Source organism: Artemia sp. Qi Xiang Cuo, chromosome 2 (genome assembly GCF_049724085.1).
Source record: "Artemia sp. Qi Xiang Cuo chromosome 2, ASM4972408v1, whole genome shotgun sequence".
Lineage (NCBI taxonomy): Eukaryota > Metazoa > Arthropoda > Branchiopoda > Anostraca > Artemiidae > Artemia > Artemia sp. Qi Xiang Cuo.
The window spans coordinates 8,032,984-8,048,619 of NC_142795.1; the positions used below are offsets into that span (position 1 = coordinate 8,032,984).

The window sequence follows — 15,636 nt, forward strand, 5'->3', positions numbered from 1 at the left end:
CCTTTTGTGTGCAGTATGTTAATGAGGTCTGTGACAGAAATCCTTGAGTTAGAATTTGAAAAGTCAAAAAATAATTTTCTTTTAAATTGTCATTGTTACATTAAATTCGCCATTTTAAATCTTTTTCTCTCTAGGTTTCACGTAACCCATGTTTTAACGAGTCCTTCAGAAGAATGGAGAGGATCTGCTGGCCGTGTGAACAAAAAGCAAATTGAGGAATTTCTTGGAACAACAGATCAATCTTTTACCTGCATTTGTGGTCCCACTGATTTCACAACCTCCTGTATTAAGTATGTTTTTTTTTATAGCCAAATCCTTAGGTATGTAATAAAAAAGTCAAAATTTGGGGGGTACAAGTATTAAGTTGGCTTAAGGGGGGGGGGGGGGTTAAAAATTTAAAGAAATTGTTGTTGTTTTTTGTCAGGAAAGCGTCATATTAAACTTCGCGCATTAAATATTTTTCTTTATAAATAATAAGAAGAATAAAATAAATTATTGAGCGACAAACATACATCATAAATAAAGAGAAAATTTGAAGGCATCCAGTATAATCAAAGCACATCAAATGCCTAAAGAAGATATGTGCTGGGTTTCGCATAAAAGATATAGATCAATTTGGATGTCATATTTTTTTGTGTTTTCTTGCATATGTTTGATTTTATAGGTTATTGTTAATCCGTCTTATTTCAAATAAAAAGGCACATATTAAATAGAAAAGATCTGAGGTTGCCAGCCAACTGAGAAGTTATTTAAGAGGCTTGATATTGATCTAATACAACTTCTACTGCTAAAAACTCATAGTAGCGCCTTGTCGCCCGAGAAAAACACCTCTCGGCTATATTAACCCTAAGGACTGCTACTCCCTAAGGGAGAAAACTCTGCAACAAGAATATTTAGACCTTAATATTCGGTGTTTTCAGGCAGAGCTTTGTCCAATTACCAAAAGGTACACTAATGAGCTGTGCTTTTTAGGCTTAGACGTTAATACAGTAGATAATTGCCTTTACTTCTTAATAGAACAGTTGTGCCTCACTTAGGAATGGCTTGCAATTACGTGCAAAGTAAAATTTGTCCTGTAAATGACTTCATTAATGTTAAATGCCCCTGTAAAAAAAAGAAAAAAGAATAAGATAAATAGAATTAGTTTTTCGATCACTTTTCTTTTTCTGTTTTTACGATCAAAAAGTCTTTTTTATTAATGTAATAACAATGTTTATTACATTGTAAAAACATTTATGTATTAAATGTTTTTTCATAGTGTAATAACAAAACTGAGAAAATCGAATGTTTATAATAGAAATATAATATATATTTCTATATATTATATTATAGAAATAACACACATTAAAACTGACAAAATTCGTTTGTCAATGCCATGATCAACAAAAAATAGTTATCATAGACAGCGCAATAGCGCTGCCTAAGTAAAGAACGATATTGGCCTCAATGTATTATTTATTTATTTTTTCTTGGTTTTAGACCAGGGCACTTCTTATCGAAAGAGTTGTCGTAGAAACTTCGAAAGGGGCTCATTCGATTGGAAATTTGAGTGGCTAGTACCCTTTTTAATAGTTGAAGGTTATGGGAGGGCAACTAGCCCCCCCCCCCCACGCCAATCATTCCCTCAAGCACATCCAATCAAAATTTTGAGATAGCCATTTTTTTCAGCGTAGTTGATTTCCAGACAGAAAATATGTTTTTAAGGAGGTCACTCCTCCACAACCCTCAGGGCAAAAGTTTAAAGTTATGCCCTGGGGACATATAATAAATATATTGGCACAATGTATTATTTTTTTTTCTTTATACCAGGGCACCTCGTATCGAAGAAGTTGTCGTGGAAACTTCGGAAAGAGCTCATTCAATTGGAAATTGGAGTGACTTGTGCCCTTTTTAATAGTCGAAAGTGATTGGAAGGCAACTAAAACCCCTTCCACGGTTGTAACCGGTTGTAATGTGGCTGTAACTCGGTTGTAATACCCCTTCCAGGGTTGTAAGCTATGCCCTGGGGGAATATAAGGTTTTTTATAGGACGCATTGTCGTAAAAACTTCGAAACGGGATCAGTCGATTGAAAATTGTAATGGCTAGTGCCCTTTTTTATAGTCTAAAGTGATTGGAAGATAACTATCACCCCTTCCAAGCCCACCATTTCCCTAATCATATCCAATTAAAATTTTGAGATAGCCTTTCTGTTCCATGCAGTTTAAAGTTCAGGAAATTATACCTTTGAGCAGGACGCTCCCCCCCCCACAGTCTTCAGGGCAAGGGTTATAAGCTATGCCCTGGGGGCATATAAGTTTTATTGAAATCTTTGTCGTAGAAACTTGAAAAAGGGCTCATTCGATTGGAAATATAGGTCTAGTGCCCTTTTTAATAGTTGAAAGTGATTTGAGGGCATCTAAACCGCCTATCACGCCCACCTTTTCCCCAAACACATCCAATCAAAATTTTTAAATTGCTATTTTATTCAGCGTAGTGGATTTCCACATATAAATTATTTTTTTGAGGAGGACACTCCCCCACAGCCCTCAGGGCAAGGGTTCTAAGTTTTGCCCCGGGGGCATATAAGGTTTTTTATAGAAAGTGTTGTCGCAGAAACTTCAAAAAAGGCTCATTCGATTGGAAATTACAAGGACTAGTGCCCTTTTTAATATTCGAAAGTGATTGGAGGGCAACTAACCCACCTCTCACGCCCACCTTTTCAAAATTTTAAGATAGACATTTTACTCAACGTAGTTGAAAGTTCTGGAAAGTAGGTCTTTGAGGGTGACACCCCGGGCATATAAGGTTTTTATAGAACGCCCATCATTTCCCCAAAAACATCCAATCAAAATTTTGAGATAGCCATTTTGTTCCACGCAGTTTAAAGTTCAGGAAATTATACATTTGATTAGAACACTCCCCCCACAGTCTTCAGGGCAAGAGTTATAAGTTATGCCCCTGGGGCATAAAAGTTTTTATTGAAATCTTTGTCCTAAAAACTTGAAAAAGGGCTCATTCGATTGGAAATTCAAAGGGCTAGTGCCCTTTTTGTGCCCTTTTTAATAGTCTCGAAAGTGATTTGACGGCAACTAACCCCCCTCTCCCGCCCACCTTTTGCCCAAACACATCCAATCAAAATTTTTAGATAGCCGTTTTATTAAACGTAGTTGAAAGTTTTGGAAATGAGGTCTTTGAGGATGACAACCCCTCCAATCCCACAGCCCTCAGGGCTGGGGTCGTAAGTTATGCCCTGGGGGCATGTAAGTTTTTTTTTATAGAAACTGTTGTCGTAGAAACTTTAAAAAGAACTCATTCAATTGGAAATTGAAACGGCTAGTGCCCTTTTTAGTAGTCGAAAGTGATTGAAGGGCAACTAACCCCCTCCACGCCCACCATCTTCCCAAACACATCGAATCAAAGTTTTGAGATAGTGAGTTTGTTCTACGTAGTAGAAAGTTCTGGAAATCAAGTCTTTGAGGATGATAACCCCCTCAGAGCCCTCAGTTCAAGGGTTGTTAGTTATGCCCTGGGGGCATATAAGGTTAATATAGAAAGTTGTTGTAGAAATTTCAAAAAGGAATCATTTGATTGGAAATTGAAATTGCCCTTTTTAATAGTCTAAAGTGAGTAGAGAGTAATTAACCCCGCTCTCACACACACCATTTCCCCAAGCACATTCAATCAAAGTTTAGAGATAGCCATTTTTTTCAATGTAGTTGAAATTTCTGGAAATTATATAATTAAGGATGACAAAACTCCCAGAGCTCCCAGGACAAAGGTCGTAAGTTATGCCCTGGGGGCATATAAGGTTTTTATAGATAGAGTTGGCGTAAAAACTTCAAAAGCTGCTCATTCAATTAAAAATTGAGAGGCCTTGCACTCTTTTAAATAATAGAAAGTGATTGGAGGTTACATAACCCCCCTCTTACGCCCACCATTCTTGCAAACGCCTTCAGGAAAATATTTCAAAGAACGATTTTGTTCAACGTAGCAGAAAGTCTGGAAATTAGGTCTTTGAGGGTGCAACCCACCCCCCCCAGCCCTCAGGGCAAGGGTTGTAAATTAGGCCCTGGGGGCATGCAAGGTTTTTATTGAACTCACTGTCATAAAAAATTCAGAAAGGGATCATTTAGTTGGAAACTGAAATGGCTAATGTTATTTCTAATAGTCCATTGTAATTTGAAGGCAACTAACCCCCCTTCCACGCCTACTATATCCAATCAAAATTTTGAGACAGCCATTTTATTGAACGTAGTTGAAAGTTTTGGAACTTAGGTCTTTGAGGATGACAACCCCTCCACCCCCCCAGCCTTCAGGGCAAGGGTCGTAAGTTATGCCCTGGGGGCATATAAGGTTTTTATAGAAAGTGATGTTGTACAAACTTCAAAAAAGGGCTCATTCAATTGGAAACTGAAAGAGCTAGTGCTCTTTTAATAGTCGAATGTGATTGAAGGACAACTAACCCCTCTCTCACGGCCACCATTTCCCCAAACACATCCAATCAAAATTTTGAGATATCCATTTTGTTCAACGTAGTCGAAAGTTCTGGAAATTGAGTCTTTTAGGATGATAAACCCATCAGAGCCCTTAGTGCAAGGGTTGTAAGTTATGCCCTTGGGGCATATAAGGTTTATATAGAAAGTTGTTGTAGAAATTTCAAAAAGGACTCATTTGATTGGAAATTGAAATTGCCCTTTTTATAAAGTGAGTGGAGAGAAATTAACCCCCCTCTCACGCCCACCATTTCCCCAAACACATTCAATCAAAGTTTAGAGATAGCCATTTTGTTCAACGTAGTTGAAAGCTCTGGAAATTATGTATTTAAGCATGACAAACCCCCCAGAATCCCCAGGGCAAAGGTTGTAAGTTATGCCCTGGGGGCATATAAGGTTTTTATAGATAGATTTGTGGTAAAAACTTCAAAAGGGGCTCATTCAATTGGAAATTGAGAGGGCTAGTGCCCTTTTTAATAGTCGACAGTGATTAGAGGGCAACTAACCCCCTCTCTCGTCCACCACTCCCCTATACATATTCAATCAAAATTTTCAGATAGCCATTTTGTTCAACGTTGCAGAAAGTTCTGGAAATTAGGTCTTTGAGGATGACACCCCCCACCCACAGGGCAAGGGTTTTAAGTTAGGCCCTGGGGGAATATAAGGTTCTTATAGAAAATGTTCTCATAAAATCTTAAAAAGGGCTGATTTGTTTGAAAATTAAAAGGGCTAGTGCCTTTTATGTTAGTTGAAAGGGATTGGAGAGTGACTAACGCCCCTCTCACGCCCACCATTTTCCCAGACACATCCAATCAACATTTTGTTTAACGAAGTTGAAAGTTCTGGAAATTAGGTCCTAGAGGATGACAACCACCCTCATTAGGGCAAGGGTTGTAGTTTATGCCCTGAGGACATATAAGTTGTTTATTGAAAGCGTTGTCGTAGAAACTTAAAAAGGGCTCATTCGATTGAAAATAGAAAGGGTTGATGCCCTTTTTAAATGTCGAAAGTGATTGGAGGGAAACTAATCCCCCTTCCACGCCCACCCTCCCATTTGCCATTATGTTTAAAAAATAAATGTTGTCTTAAGATTAAATCAAAATGCACCGTGTTGATGCTAATTTCCAATAAGGCATCTCAGCAGTATCCCAAGAATGACTGAGGGTATTATGTTCAAACTTTCGGGGCTACTTCTGCTCCTAAAACTTAACCAAATCAAAATAGCGTAAGTTTATCCAAGCTATCAAAGAAAGTAAACAGATTTTTTTGCGAATGGTATCAAGTTTTCCATTTCAGGTCAACTAGAGGAGGTATAAAACTAAATTAAATACTACTATTTGTGTCCAGATTTTTAAAAGGGTGTATGTTGTTAAAATTGCTGAAAATTTTTCTCCAGCATACAAATAGCAGGCCAAACTATAAAGTCTTAAAAAAAAAAGATTTAAAGTATTATTTTCTTTTCCACTGAAAAGAAAATGTCAATACAGAACGAACAGAAATTAATTAAAAAAAACTTTTTCCACAATATAATTTTTCAAAAGAAAAGTAAAGAACTCCATTAAACAAAAATGAGCAAAAATAAAAGCAAATAATCTACCAAACGTGAAAATACCACAAATCAGCATCGATAAATAAATGAAACCCAAAACAAACAGAAATTACAATAAATAACCGAGTCAAACTCAAAACGAGCAGAAATTAACATAAGTTGGGCTCAAAACTCCTACTCCTTCCCATGGCCAGAACATAATTTGTGCGAAAAAAATACAAATGTACAAATGCAAATGTATTTTTTTTTAGTAACTTTACTGAAAAAAATACAAATTAATGTGCATTGTCAGTTTAATAAACATATACTGATATTTAGTAATCAAAATATTAATATTATTTGATTTATTAAAGTTATAATAGTAAAAACATTTATATTTTTTTCAGTAAAGTGGGTCCTTAGTTCAACGTCTCTTTAGACTTGGTGTTCTCGCTAAAATTGTCCAGGCTTCAAATTTCTATATATTTTTTCTCGGAGAGGCTTTTTCGTACAGATCTTTGGAACAGGGGACCTGAGGTGCCACACTGTTCGTAGGTACCACAGTTTATATAATTATCCAGTATGATCTTTCCCTATCTCACCCATTATAAAAACCCGGACCAAGGTGCGAGTGCTCCAGAGAACGTTTTTGCAGATAGAAACATAGGCGGCATCAGATCTTTTCACGGGTAGACAAGTCAGACTGTGATCGAATCGGAAACAAGTGGAAACCCGCTATTACGAATAATGCACTTTGTTGGAAACAATCGGAAACAGACTAACCCGCTAATGCAGAAAGAAGTGGGAGGAGCTTTTTGTTCGCACCGAGAACGAAGACCAGAAATGATCTGCGATACGCTTACTGGATAATTATATGAACTGTGGTAGGTACATACAACATTTTTGGAAAACATAACGTATTTACTGTAGTTTTTTACGGTTTTCTGTGATCCATCTATTATTTCATATTTTTAGGTATCTGTCGGAGCTACATTACCCGGAATCATCAGTCTACGCATTCTTGGGTTAATGCTTCTTCATTGTTAAAACTGGCAGAGGCGATCAGTAAAATCACAGAAAAAGCATGAATACTTCTACGGAAGATACGTGCAAGAAATTTTGACTGAATATGTCCTTCAGCAAGAGCCATTAAACCAGTTATTTATGTAAATAGATAAATACATTATCTGTCATTATCATTATCTTAGATAGTGATTATGTAAATAGATAAATACAGTTCACAAGATTAATTTTGATCTCTAAAAGACCGAAAGCGATGACAGGGATAATTTTTATTTTATCCAGCCAATATAATCCATGTTTTAATTCATATGTTTTTGATACAGTCTGAACATTTAACAGAAAACATTCCTCATTATGGGAGCGACACTTTACCTAGATGTGTCGTTTTTTTTAATTTATTTTAAATATTTTATCAAGGTATGCTCATGAGTATCTTAACTCTCGTGATAATCATTTTGACCAAAAGACTATTGACAAATAAAGTTAAAAAAAAATCTATTTTAAATTATGTTATTTATTTATTTTATTTGTCAGTGTTCATTGATGTGCTGCCAGTGCTAACCGTGAGGAATAGAACAGACGAAGTGTATTGAAGTTATGGCTTATGAATAAGAACAGTATAAAAAGTGTATTTTTATCAATATGTATTGATAGAAATAGATGTTTTTGTATGTTGGGGGGGGGGTGTAAAAGGACTTTTTGTGGATTCAGTTCCAGAAAATTACGTTTTAAGGCACTTAAATGATCTGGCTGCTTAGTGACATCAGATTTTTGCCCTGCTGGATGTCTCTCGTTTGTCTTTGGCTACTAGGCTTTGGCAGTGTGTCGTATTTTTGAGATAACAAGAACTTTTCTGATGGTGATGCTAAGAGGTATGGACACTGCAGCCAAACTTGCCCAAAAGGTGCTCTTCTTCTCTTCTTCATCCCTTTAGTGCAGTTTTTGCAAACGAATCTGCCAACGCGTTTCTGATGGTGATGCTAAGAGGTATGGACACTGCAGCCAAACTTGCCCAAAAGGTGCTCTTCTTCTCTTCTTCATCCCTTTAGTGCAGTCTTTGCAAACGAATCTGCCAACGCGTATGTTGTTAATCCTTATTCTGGGTTGGTGTTGAGAGCGTCGTCAGCCCACTCCACGTGTGGGGCGGTCAGTGGCGAGAGGTGGGAACTTACCAATCAGCTGATCATTTTCAGCGTCTTTGTTACGTACCGAGATTGTGGCTTCGGTAAATTGTGATAGATCCAGTGACATTGGGGAAGTGTAAAATTGATAAACTAATGCACAATTTCTAACAGACTGGTCAAAATATTCGTAGATTTGGAGGTGTCCCTATTCGTGATAAGTGTTTTCTCTACAATATTGGATTAACGATGATGTTAGACTCGTTTGTAAACGGTCTGGGCTAGGTCACCCGTAGCTTAAATATTTGTCCTAGGATATTTTTAAATAATGTATTATATACCTTTGTTGTCTTTTTTAATCCCCCCCCTCCCAACAAAAATAATAACTAATTTCTTTCTGGATCATAGAAGACATGTTTTGTGTTTCGGCTTCGATTCAGAAACAGGCAAATAAAAAAAAGAAAGAAAAAAAGTGGTGTCTAGACAGTTTGCCACAAAATTATTTTGCCTTCGGTTTTGTCTCATATCAACTAAAGTGTCACCGTTTTTTTTTGTGCATGAATAAAGTGCCATTGTTTTTTATCTGTCATCGGACAAAGTGTTATTACTCTTTTCTGTCGCAGCAAAAATTGTCATGTGTTTGTTTTCTGTCATTGCGCAGTGTCAATGTCCTTTTTAGTCACTGCAAAAGTACTATTATTGTTTCCTGTCATCGCAGAAAGTACCATTGTTTGTTTGTTTCGTTTTTTTTTGTCATTTTAAGAAGTGTCATCGCTTTTTTCCGACATCGAACAAAGTGCCTCTTTTTTTCTGTTGTCGCAAAAAGTTTCATCATTTTTTCTTCTTTATATAATCAACGGGAAACATCTGATAATAAAAAAAGAAAAAGGACACTGTTTAATGACTAAAAAATTATGACATTTTTTGAAAGACAGAAGAAAAAAACCTGGCAAAGACAGAAGCAATGGTTTTGTGGCGAAACGCTATAGAGCCGAAAAAAAGAAATTATGTGCTCGTGTTCTTCATATGCAATTCTAAAAAACTACAAAGCTAAATTCCATGTTGCTTTTATTCCTGTATGGGTAGGAATCTATCTCATTGATTTTCCTTTCTATCCTATTAATTGCGGCGTTGGATTTGCCATTCATTGATCGCAAAATGTGCAATCGCCTAGTTCGACGGAGTGGTCGAACTAGCATAAACTAAAGCTTAAATGGGAATAACTTCTTTTCACCCCAAGTGCAACCTTGTGGTGCAACCTTGGCTTATTTATGTTTATAATTTAATCGTGGTCTTCAGTGCAAGTGATGTTTATCAGTCAATCTAGTTTTTGAATAACTGGCAATTCACTGAAGCCACCTATCGTATCTAATATATCTACATTTTGTTTGTAATCTCAAATTTTTTTAGCTTATTTTGTTTCGAATTTAAGTTGGCTTATGCTGTTGGCGTCAGCGTAAATGACGGGTATTAGTCAACCCATTTCCGAATAACCGGTATTTCATTAAAGCCATTTATCGTATCTAATATATCTACATTTTGTTTGTAATCTTAAATCCTCTCTAAGGGTGGTGTGGTTGTCTATAAGCAATCTGATTGGTTGACTCTTTGAAGATCCTTCTAAGCCTAAAAATTTTATTTTGAGAAATATTGTGTTCTATTAAGGTTACTTTAGATCGTAGTTTCTCAGCCTTTTATTGATCTGGCAACCCCCCCCTCCCATGATAGGTTAAAATACAGTCAGTCACCTTTTAACCCGCTTTATAATAGTTAATGACTTGAGACTAATTATCTGTTCTATGAGGAGAGCCTGGGTGATATATTAGTTAATGGTTGAAGTGTGCTTTTTCGTTTTTTCAGATTTAATTTTATATTTGTGTACCAAATTTAATTGAAATCTGTTAGTCACTCAATAAATTATTCTTTTGTACTTAAGTGTTTATTCTCTTATGACCGAAAGGAAGCCCTTTTCTGTATGACTGCAACCCCCCCCCCCCCTGTCTCTAGATAAGGTATGTTTTTTTATGTTTAGTGTTTAGAATTCTTAGTTTTAATGGTGCGGTATTGAAAATTTGGAAACTCTATAAATTTGAAATACACATTTTACGCTAAGCTCGACTGTAGATTTTTTAAAACTCTTTCCTATTTTATCTATTTTTTACTATTATAATAAAAGTCCGTTCTAAAAGTTTGACTGTCTCAGAGTTTCGCTTCGTCCCTATCTAGTTGCAATAATGGTTGCCGTGGTAGCTGCAACCTAATAAGGAACGAATCACGGCCATAGTAACCAAAAACAAACAAAAAATGAGTTTAAAAATATTGGTAAGTTGGTAAAAAGTCAGAATGGCAAAAATTGCCATTTCGAGCTGATTCAATTAAAACTAGCTGATTCAAATTGCCATTTGAATTTAAAACTAGCTGATTCAAATTGCCACTTCTAGCTGATTCAAAAATTAGAATGGCAAAAAATTGCCATTTCTAGCTTTCCTTCTAATAATTCTTGAAAAAATTTTCTGATAAGCAGTTGATGCTTCATAGGGTTAAAAAAAAAAATAAATAAAAATAGGTATTCCATAGGTTCTGTAGGTATTTTTTTCGAATTTGTTAAATTCTCTTGTTTTTATACAGCGTCTTTGCGTCACATCTTTTAAAGGAAAGTCTTGCTCTCGTGGTCAAGAGTGGATCCTGGACTTTTTTAGTGGGGGGGGGGGGCGCAAAATAGGTTGATCCGATAAACCTGCGTTACGAGCAAGTTTAATTAACACAAACTTGCGTTAATTAAGTAAATTACACTACGTTAGGGGAGGGGGCTCCCTCGCCCCCTGGGTCTGCCACTGCTCGTGGTTCAGCCAGATGTTAATTTAAGAGGCAAAAGGTTTCAAGATATTAGACATGACCTTCTTCATAAGGCAGGAGCTCAATAAACATCAAACGCTGATTAGAGACACCGTCTGTGGTTTTCAATGTTCTTAGAAAGAGAGCTGAATCGGAAGAGTTGAAAAACGTGTGCTTGGGGAACTGGGAGCTGGGCACCCAGCTCCTCAAGAAAACATGCATTTTATGTTTACAGTGGGGACTGGGTATATTTTTGGTTTTTAAATATTAGTTATCTAGGCTAAAATATCAGCAATTATATGCTACTGCAATTGCTCTTCAATGCTCTGTGTTTTTCTTATGAATTCATCTGACTTACGTAAAACTCCAACTTTATTTAATCAATGCAAACACACTCTTCGTAAAATTCATCGCAAAACTCAAACCCTTAAAATTATACCTAGCAATGCTCATCCAACGGGAAATTCAACTTAGCAAAACTCAAACGAAGCTGAATTCCAGGCAAGGATAATTTGACATTGCAGAACTGACCTGTAAAACTCAACCAGTAAAACTCAGTTCAAATAAAATGATAAACAACTCACTCCTCCAAAACTTGACTTTAGTAAATTTTTCGATGTTACGAGAATTATGGAATTACTTTGAATTTTCTTCTATGGTTATCTATTTGCTGGGTTGAGTTCTTACTGGGCTGAATTTTCCGTTGTTTGAGTTTGACTTCTGTGGACTTTTGCTTGGTCCGATTCTGTGTGGGTTGAACTATTGTTGAGTTTATGTTTAACCATATTTTGTTGCAATGAATAACGTTAATGGCGTCATCATTGTTGGATATTTTCTATTTTAATGTTGTTAGCGTGGGTGCTTTATATGTTTGTTCATATCTCTAGAAAACTTTCTGATATTGGCTGGGGCGTCGTTGGGGGGTGACAAGGGGAGGCAGTTGCCCCTCTCCCCAATAATGTGGAGAAAAAATATTAACATCCCATGCCCTTTGACTATCCAGATATGGACCCCTGTTGCCCCCCTCCCCCAATAAAAATGCTGGAGATTTGCCCCTCGATATTGGTTAGAAATATAATAAATAATATTTGTATAAGCAAACTATTTTTTTTATATGGGGTAAGGCTACTTATTTTTGTTTAGTAATGTCATTTATAGACAATGTTTCAGGCAGTGATGTTACTGGTATATAATAATAATAATAATTTATTTTTGCCCTCTATCGTTACATTAAAAATGCACTAGAGGAGTACAAACAAAGAGAGAAAAAAAAGAGAAAAGAAACGAAAATAGTTAACGAATGCAGTACCAACATGTCTAACGTGAAAAAAAAAAGATAAACAAGTGGAAACTTAAATCAACTGTGGGAACTTAAATCAACACTAAAATACTGGACGTAACGATCTACCCATTCATATATGGTAAAACAGAAATTCTAATAAAATCCTATATCGGTCATCAAGTGGCAAATAAATCGTATGCCTCACAGAGTAAATCCTATGGCTTATAAAATATACATTAAAAAACAACGAGATGAGACATTAGAGGCTTTTTTCTATTGATCACTAGTAATGTCATATTGACGTTGACAACTCAGCAATCTTGGGGCTTACTTCTCCTTACTATATACATACATACACACATATACATACATGCATATACATATATACATACACATACATACATACATACACATACATACATATATACCCACACTTACACATTTGTGTCGTTTTAGTTTCAGCTGAGACAGCATGAAAGACCTTTCAATCAAGGTGTGCCTACATGGGTGCCTTTAGTAGAGAACGATGAGGTCTCATTGACTTCTTTTTTTTCTCTGGTTGAACGATGACTTCTTCTTGTATAGAAGGGGTGGTCATGGACACTTTGGAAAGGGGTCATTCAATGGGAAATTTGAAGTTCTAGTGTTCATTTTAAGAGTCGAAAATGATTGGATTAAATGAAGATTTGAAATTTTACATATTTCTTTGGTATCTACACACTGTAAAAACAACTCAGTGTGTGACGTCACTCATATGACGTCACACTGAATGTCGTTGTTCTGTACTAGGTTCCAAATATGAAAAATATCAAGTAAACACCCAAAATACACTCTCAAGTATACACTCATGAGATCATCCTTAGACAAGGTTGCTGGATGAGGGCATCAAGCTTGCTTATCAATGAACATGAATTGTATGTTAAAATCTTTTGCCTATCTGTTTGCCTTCCATTGCAGAGGACTTTAGATATCAATACACCCTCCTCCCCCCTCCCTGGATCCGCCACTGGTGAAGCTTCAAGACAAAATTATCATAAACCGTACAGAAGAGAGAAACGAGGATAATAACAACCAGTGAAAAAAACGCAGATTACAATGCAAATATTTCGGTCCTCCGCTTGGCCGTACGCTTGGCTGTCCTCACTGCAGAATAACAAAATAACAGCGATAAAAATCCAAAGAATAACATAAAAACAAACCTAAAACAAACACTAAAATAAGACCATCTCATAGCAACGGTGAAAGGGTAACTGAATAAAAATACGTAAATTATTTACGAGAAGCTTTTAGATATTCTATTGAGATTTTTAAAAGAAATATTGAAATTTCAACTCTTTTAGGAAATATCTGTTACATAAATCATTAATTTTTGATCAAATCAAACAGTTCATGGTAACAAATTGTAAGTAAGGAGCGACCCGGCTCAATTGCAACCGAAATTCTTACAAAGGATTTGAAACCAACAGATACATCAAAAGAATTGGAATTTTATGTTGATTTTAAATGTATAAGTATCATTAAGCTTAGTCTTACCTGTCAAAAGTTACGAGCCTGAGAAAATTTACCTTATTTTCGAAAAGAGGAGGAACACCCCCTAAAAGTCATAGAATCTTAATGAAAATTAGACCAGCAGATTCAGCGTATCAGAGAACCTACTGTAGAGGTTTCAAGCTCCGATCTGGAAAAATGTGGAATTTTGTTTTTTTTTGCCAGAAGAAACATAACGGATGCGCGTTTATTTGTTTTTTCCCCGGGGATGATTGTATCGACCCAATGGTCCTAGAATATCGCGAGAGGGCTCATTCTAACGGAAATTAAAAGTTCTTATGCCCTTTTAAGTTAAAAAACTTAACCAAAACAAAAAAACTGGAGGGCAACTAGGCCCCCTCCGACGCTCATTTTTTTCCCAAAGTCACCGGATAAAAATTAGGAGATAGCCATTTTGTTCAACATAGTCGAAAAATCTAATAACTATGTCTTTGAAGATGACTTTATTTCCCACAGTCCCTGAGGGAAGGGCTGCAAGTTATGAACTTTGCTCATTGTTTACATATAGTATTGGTTATTGGGAAGTATACAGATGTTTTCAGTGGGGATTTTTCTGGTGAAAATCTTTCTATTGTTCTTCGTGCTTTTGTCGATTTTTCTGGTGGAGGGGGGTTCAGGGGGAAGGGTTTTTGTCGGGGGTTATGCGGGAGGATCTTTCCATGAAGGAAGTTTTCATGGGGGAAGGGACATTGCTATGACGGGGACGCCGGATTTCCCAGTACTATTTAAAAAAAGATCAGAAATTAAATTAAAAAACAAAGTTTTACAACTAAAAGTAAGCAGCAACATCAAAAGTTAACACGAACAGAAAATATTACGTATATAATTGGGTTCACCCCCTAGTTAATACTTCGCTCTTTAAGCCAAAGATTTTTTAGTACTTTCATAAGAGCTATTTATTCTAGATTAACAGTTTTTGTGATTAAACGGTCATTTTTAAGGAATTGGAACAAAGATCGAACCTTAGCTTAAAGAGCAAGGTATTGACTAGGAGACGAACCCCGTAATATACGTATTAAAAATATATAAATATAGAAGTTCGTTACGTAAGATAATTCGTAAGTTACGTATATTTATTACTAATGAAAACGTTCGTAAATAAAATTAAACAAGTTTCGAGAAAGCCATTGAACCAAATAAAAGTAAAATGAATATGCAAATAAATCAAAACCTACATTAATTCAAAAACGTTCAAAAATTAAATAAAAAAACAAGTTTTTTTTAACTGAAAGTAAGGAACGACGTTAAAACTTAAAACGAACAGAAATTATTCCGTATATGAAAAGGGCTTTCCCCTCCGCAATACCTCGCTCTTTACGCTAAAGTTTTTTATTGTTTTAAAAATAAAGTTGTGTGACAGGTTCAAACTTTAACGTAGAGAGCGAGGTATTGAGGAGGGAAGAGCCCCTTTCATATACGGAATAATTTCTGTTCGTTTTAAGTTTAACGTCGTCCTTACTTTCAGTTAAAAAAAACTTGTTTTTTTTATTTAATAGCGTAAAGAGCGAGGTATTGACGAGGGGGTGAACCCCCTCATATACGTAATAATTTATGCTCGCTTTAGGTTTTATTGTTGCTCCTTACTTTCAGTTGAAAAAAACTGTTTTTTTATTTAATTAAAAAGGGACCAATGCTTACTAGTTTTGCTGAATTTTCAATGAAAGAAATTTATTGCAAGAAACCATCAATTGGATGTTGGATCCAGACACTAGAGGTTTGGAACAGATGTCAAGACACAAGAGGTTGTGTCAACAGACACAGGAGGTTGTGTCAACAGATACAGGAGGTTGCGTCAACAGACGCAGGAGGTTGTGTCAACAGACAC

At 36.0% G+C, this 15,636-nt stretch overlaps 1 protein-coding gene across 1 annotated transcript in view; it reads left to right on the forward strand.

Moving 5' to 3' along the window:
* Positions 1 to 10,089, forward strand: part of LOC148954864 (cytochrome b5 reductase 4) — a 68,714-nt gene extending 58,625 nt beyond the window's left edge. Inside the window, exons 7-8 of the mRNA XM_089098964.1 lie at positions 135 to 290; positions 6,978 to 10,089. Of these exons, the coding sequence (XP_088955090.1) occupies positions 135 to 290; positions 6,978 to 7,032 (211 nt within the window). The 3' untranslated portion in view covers positions 7,033 to 10,089. The remainder of the gene's footprint in view (positions 1 to 134; positions 291 to 6,977) is intronic.
* Positions 10,090 to 15,636: the final 5,547 nt, after the last annotated feature.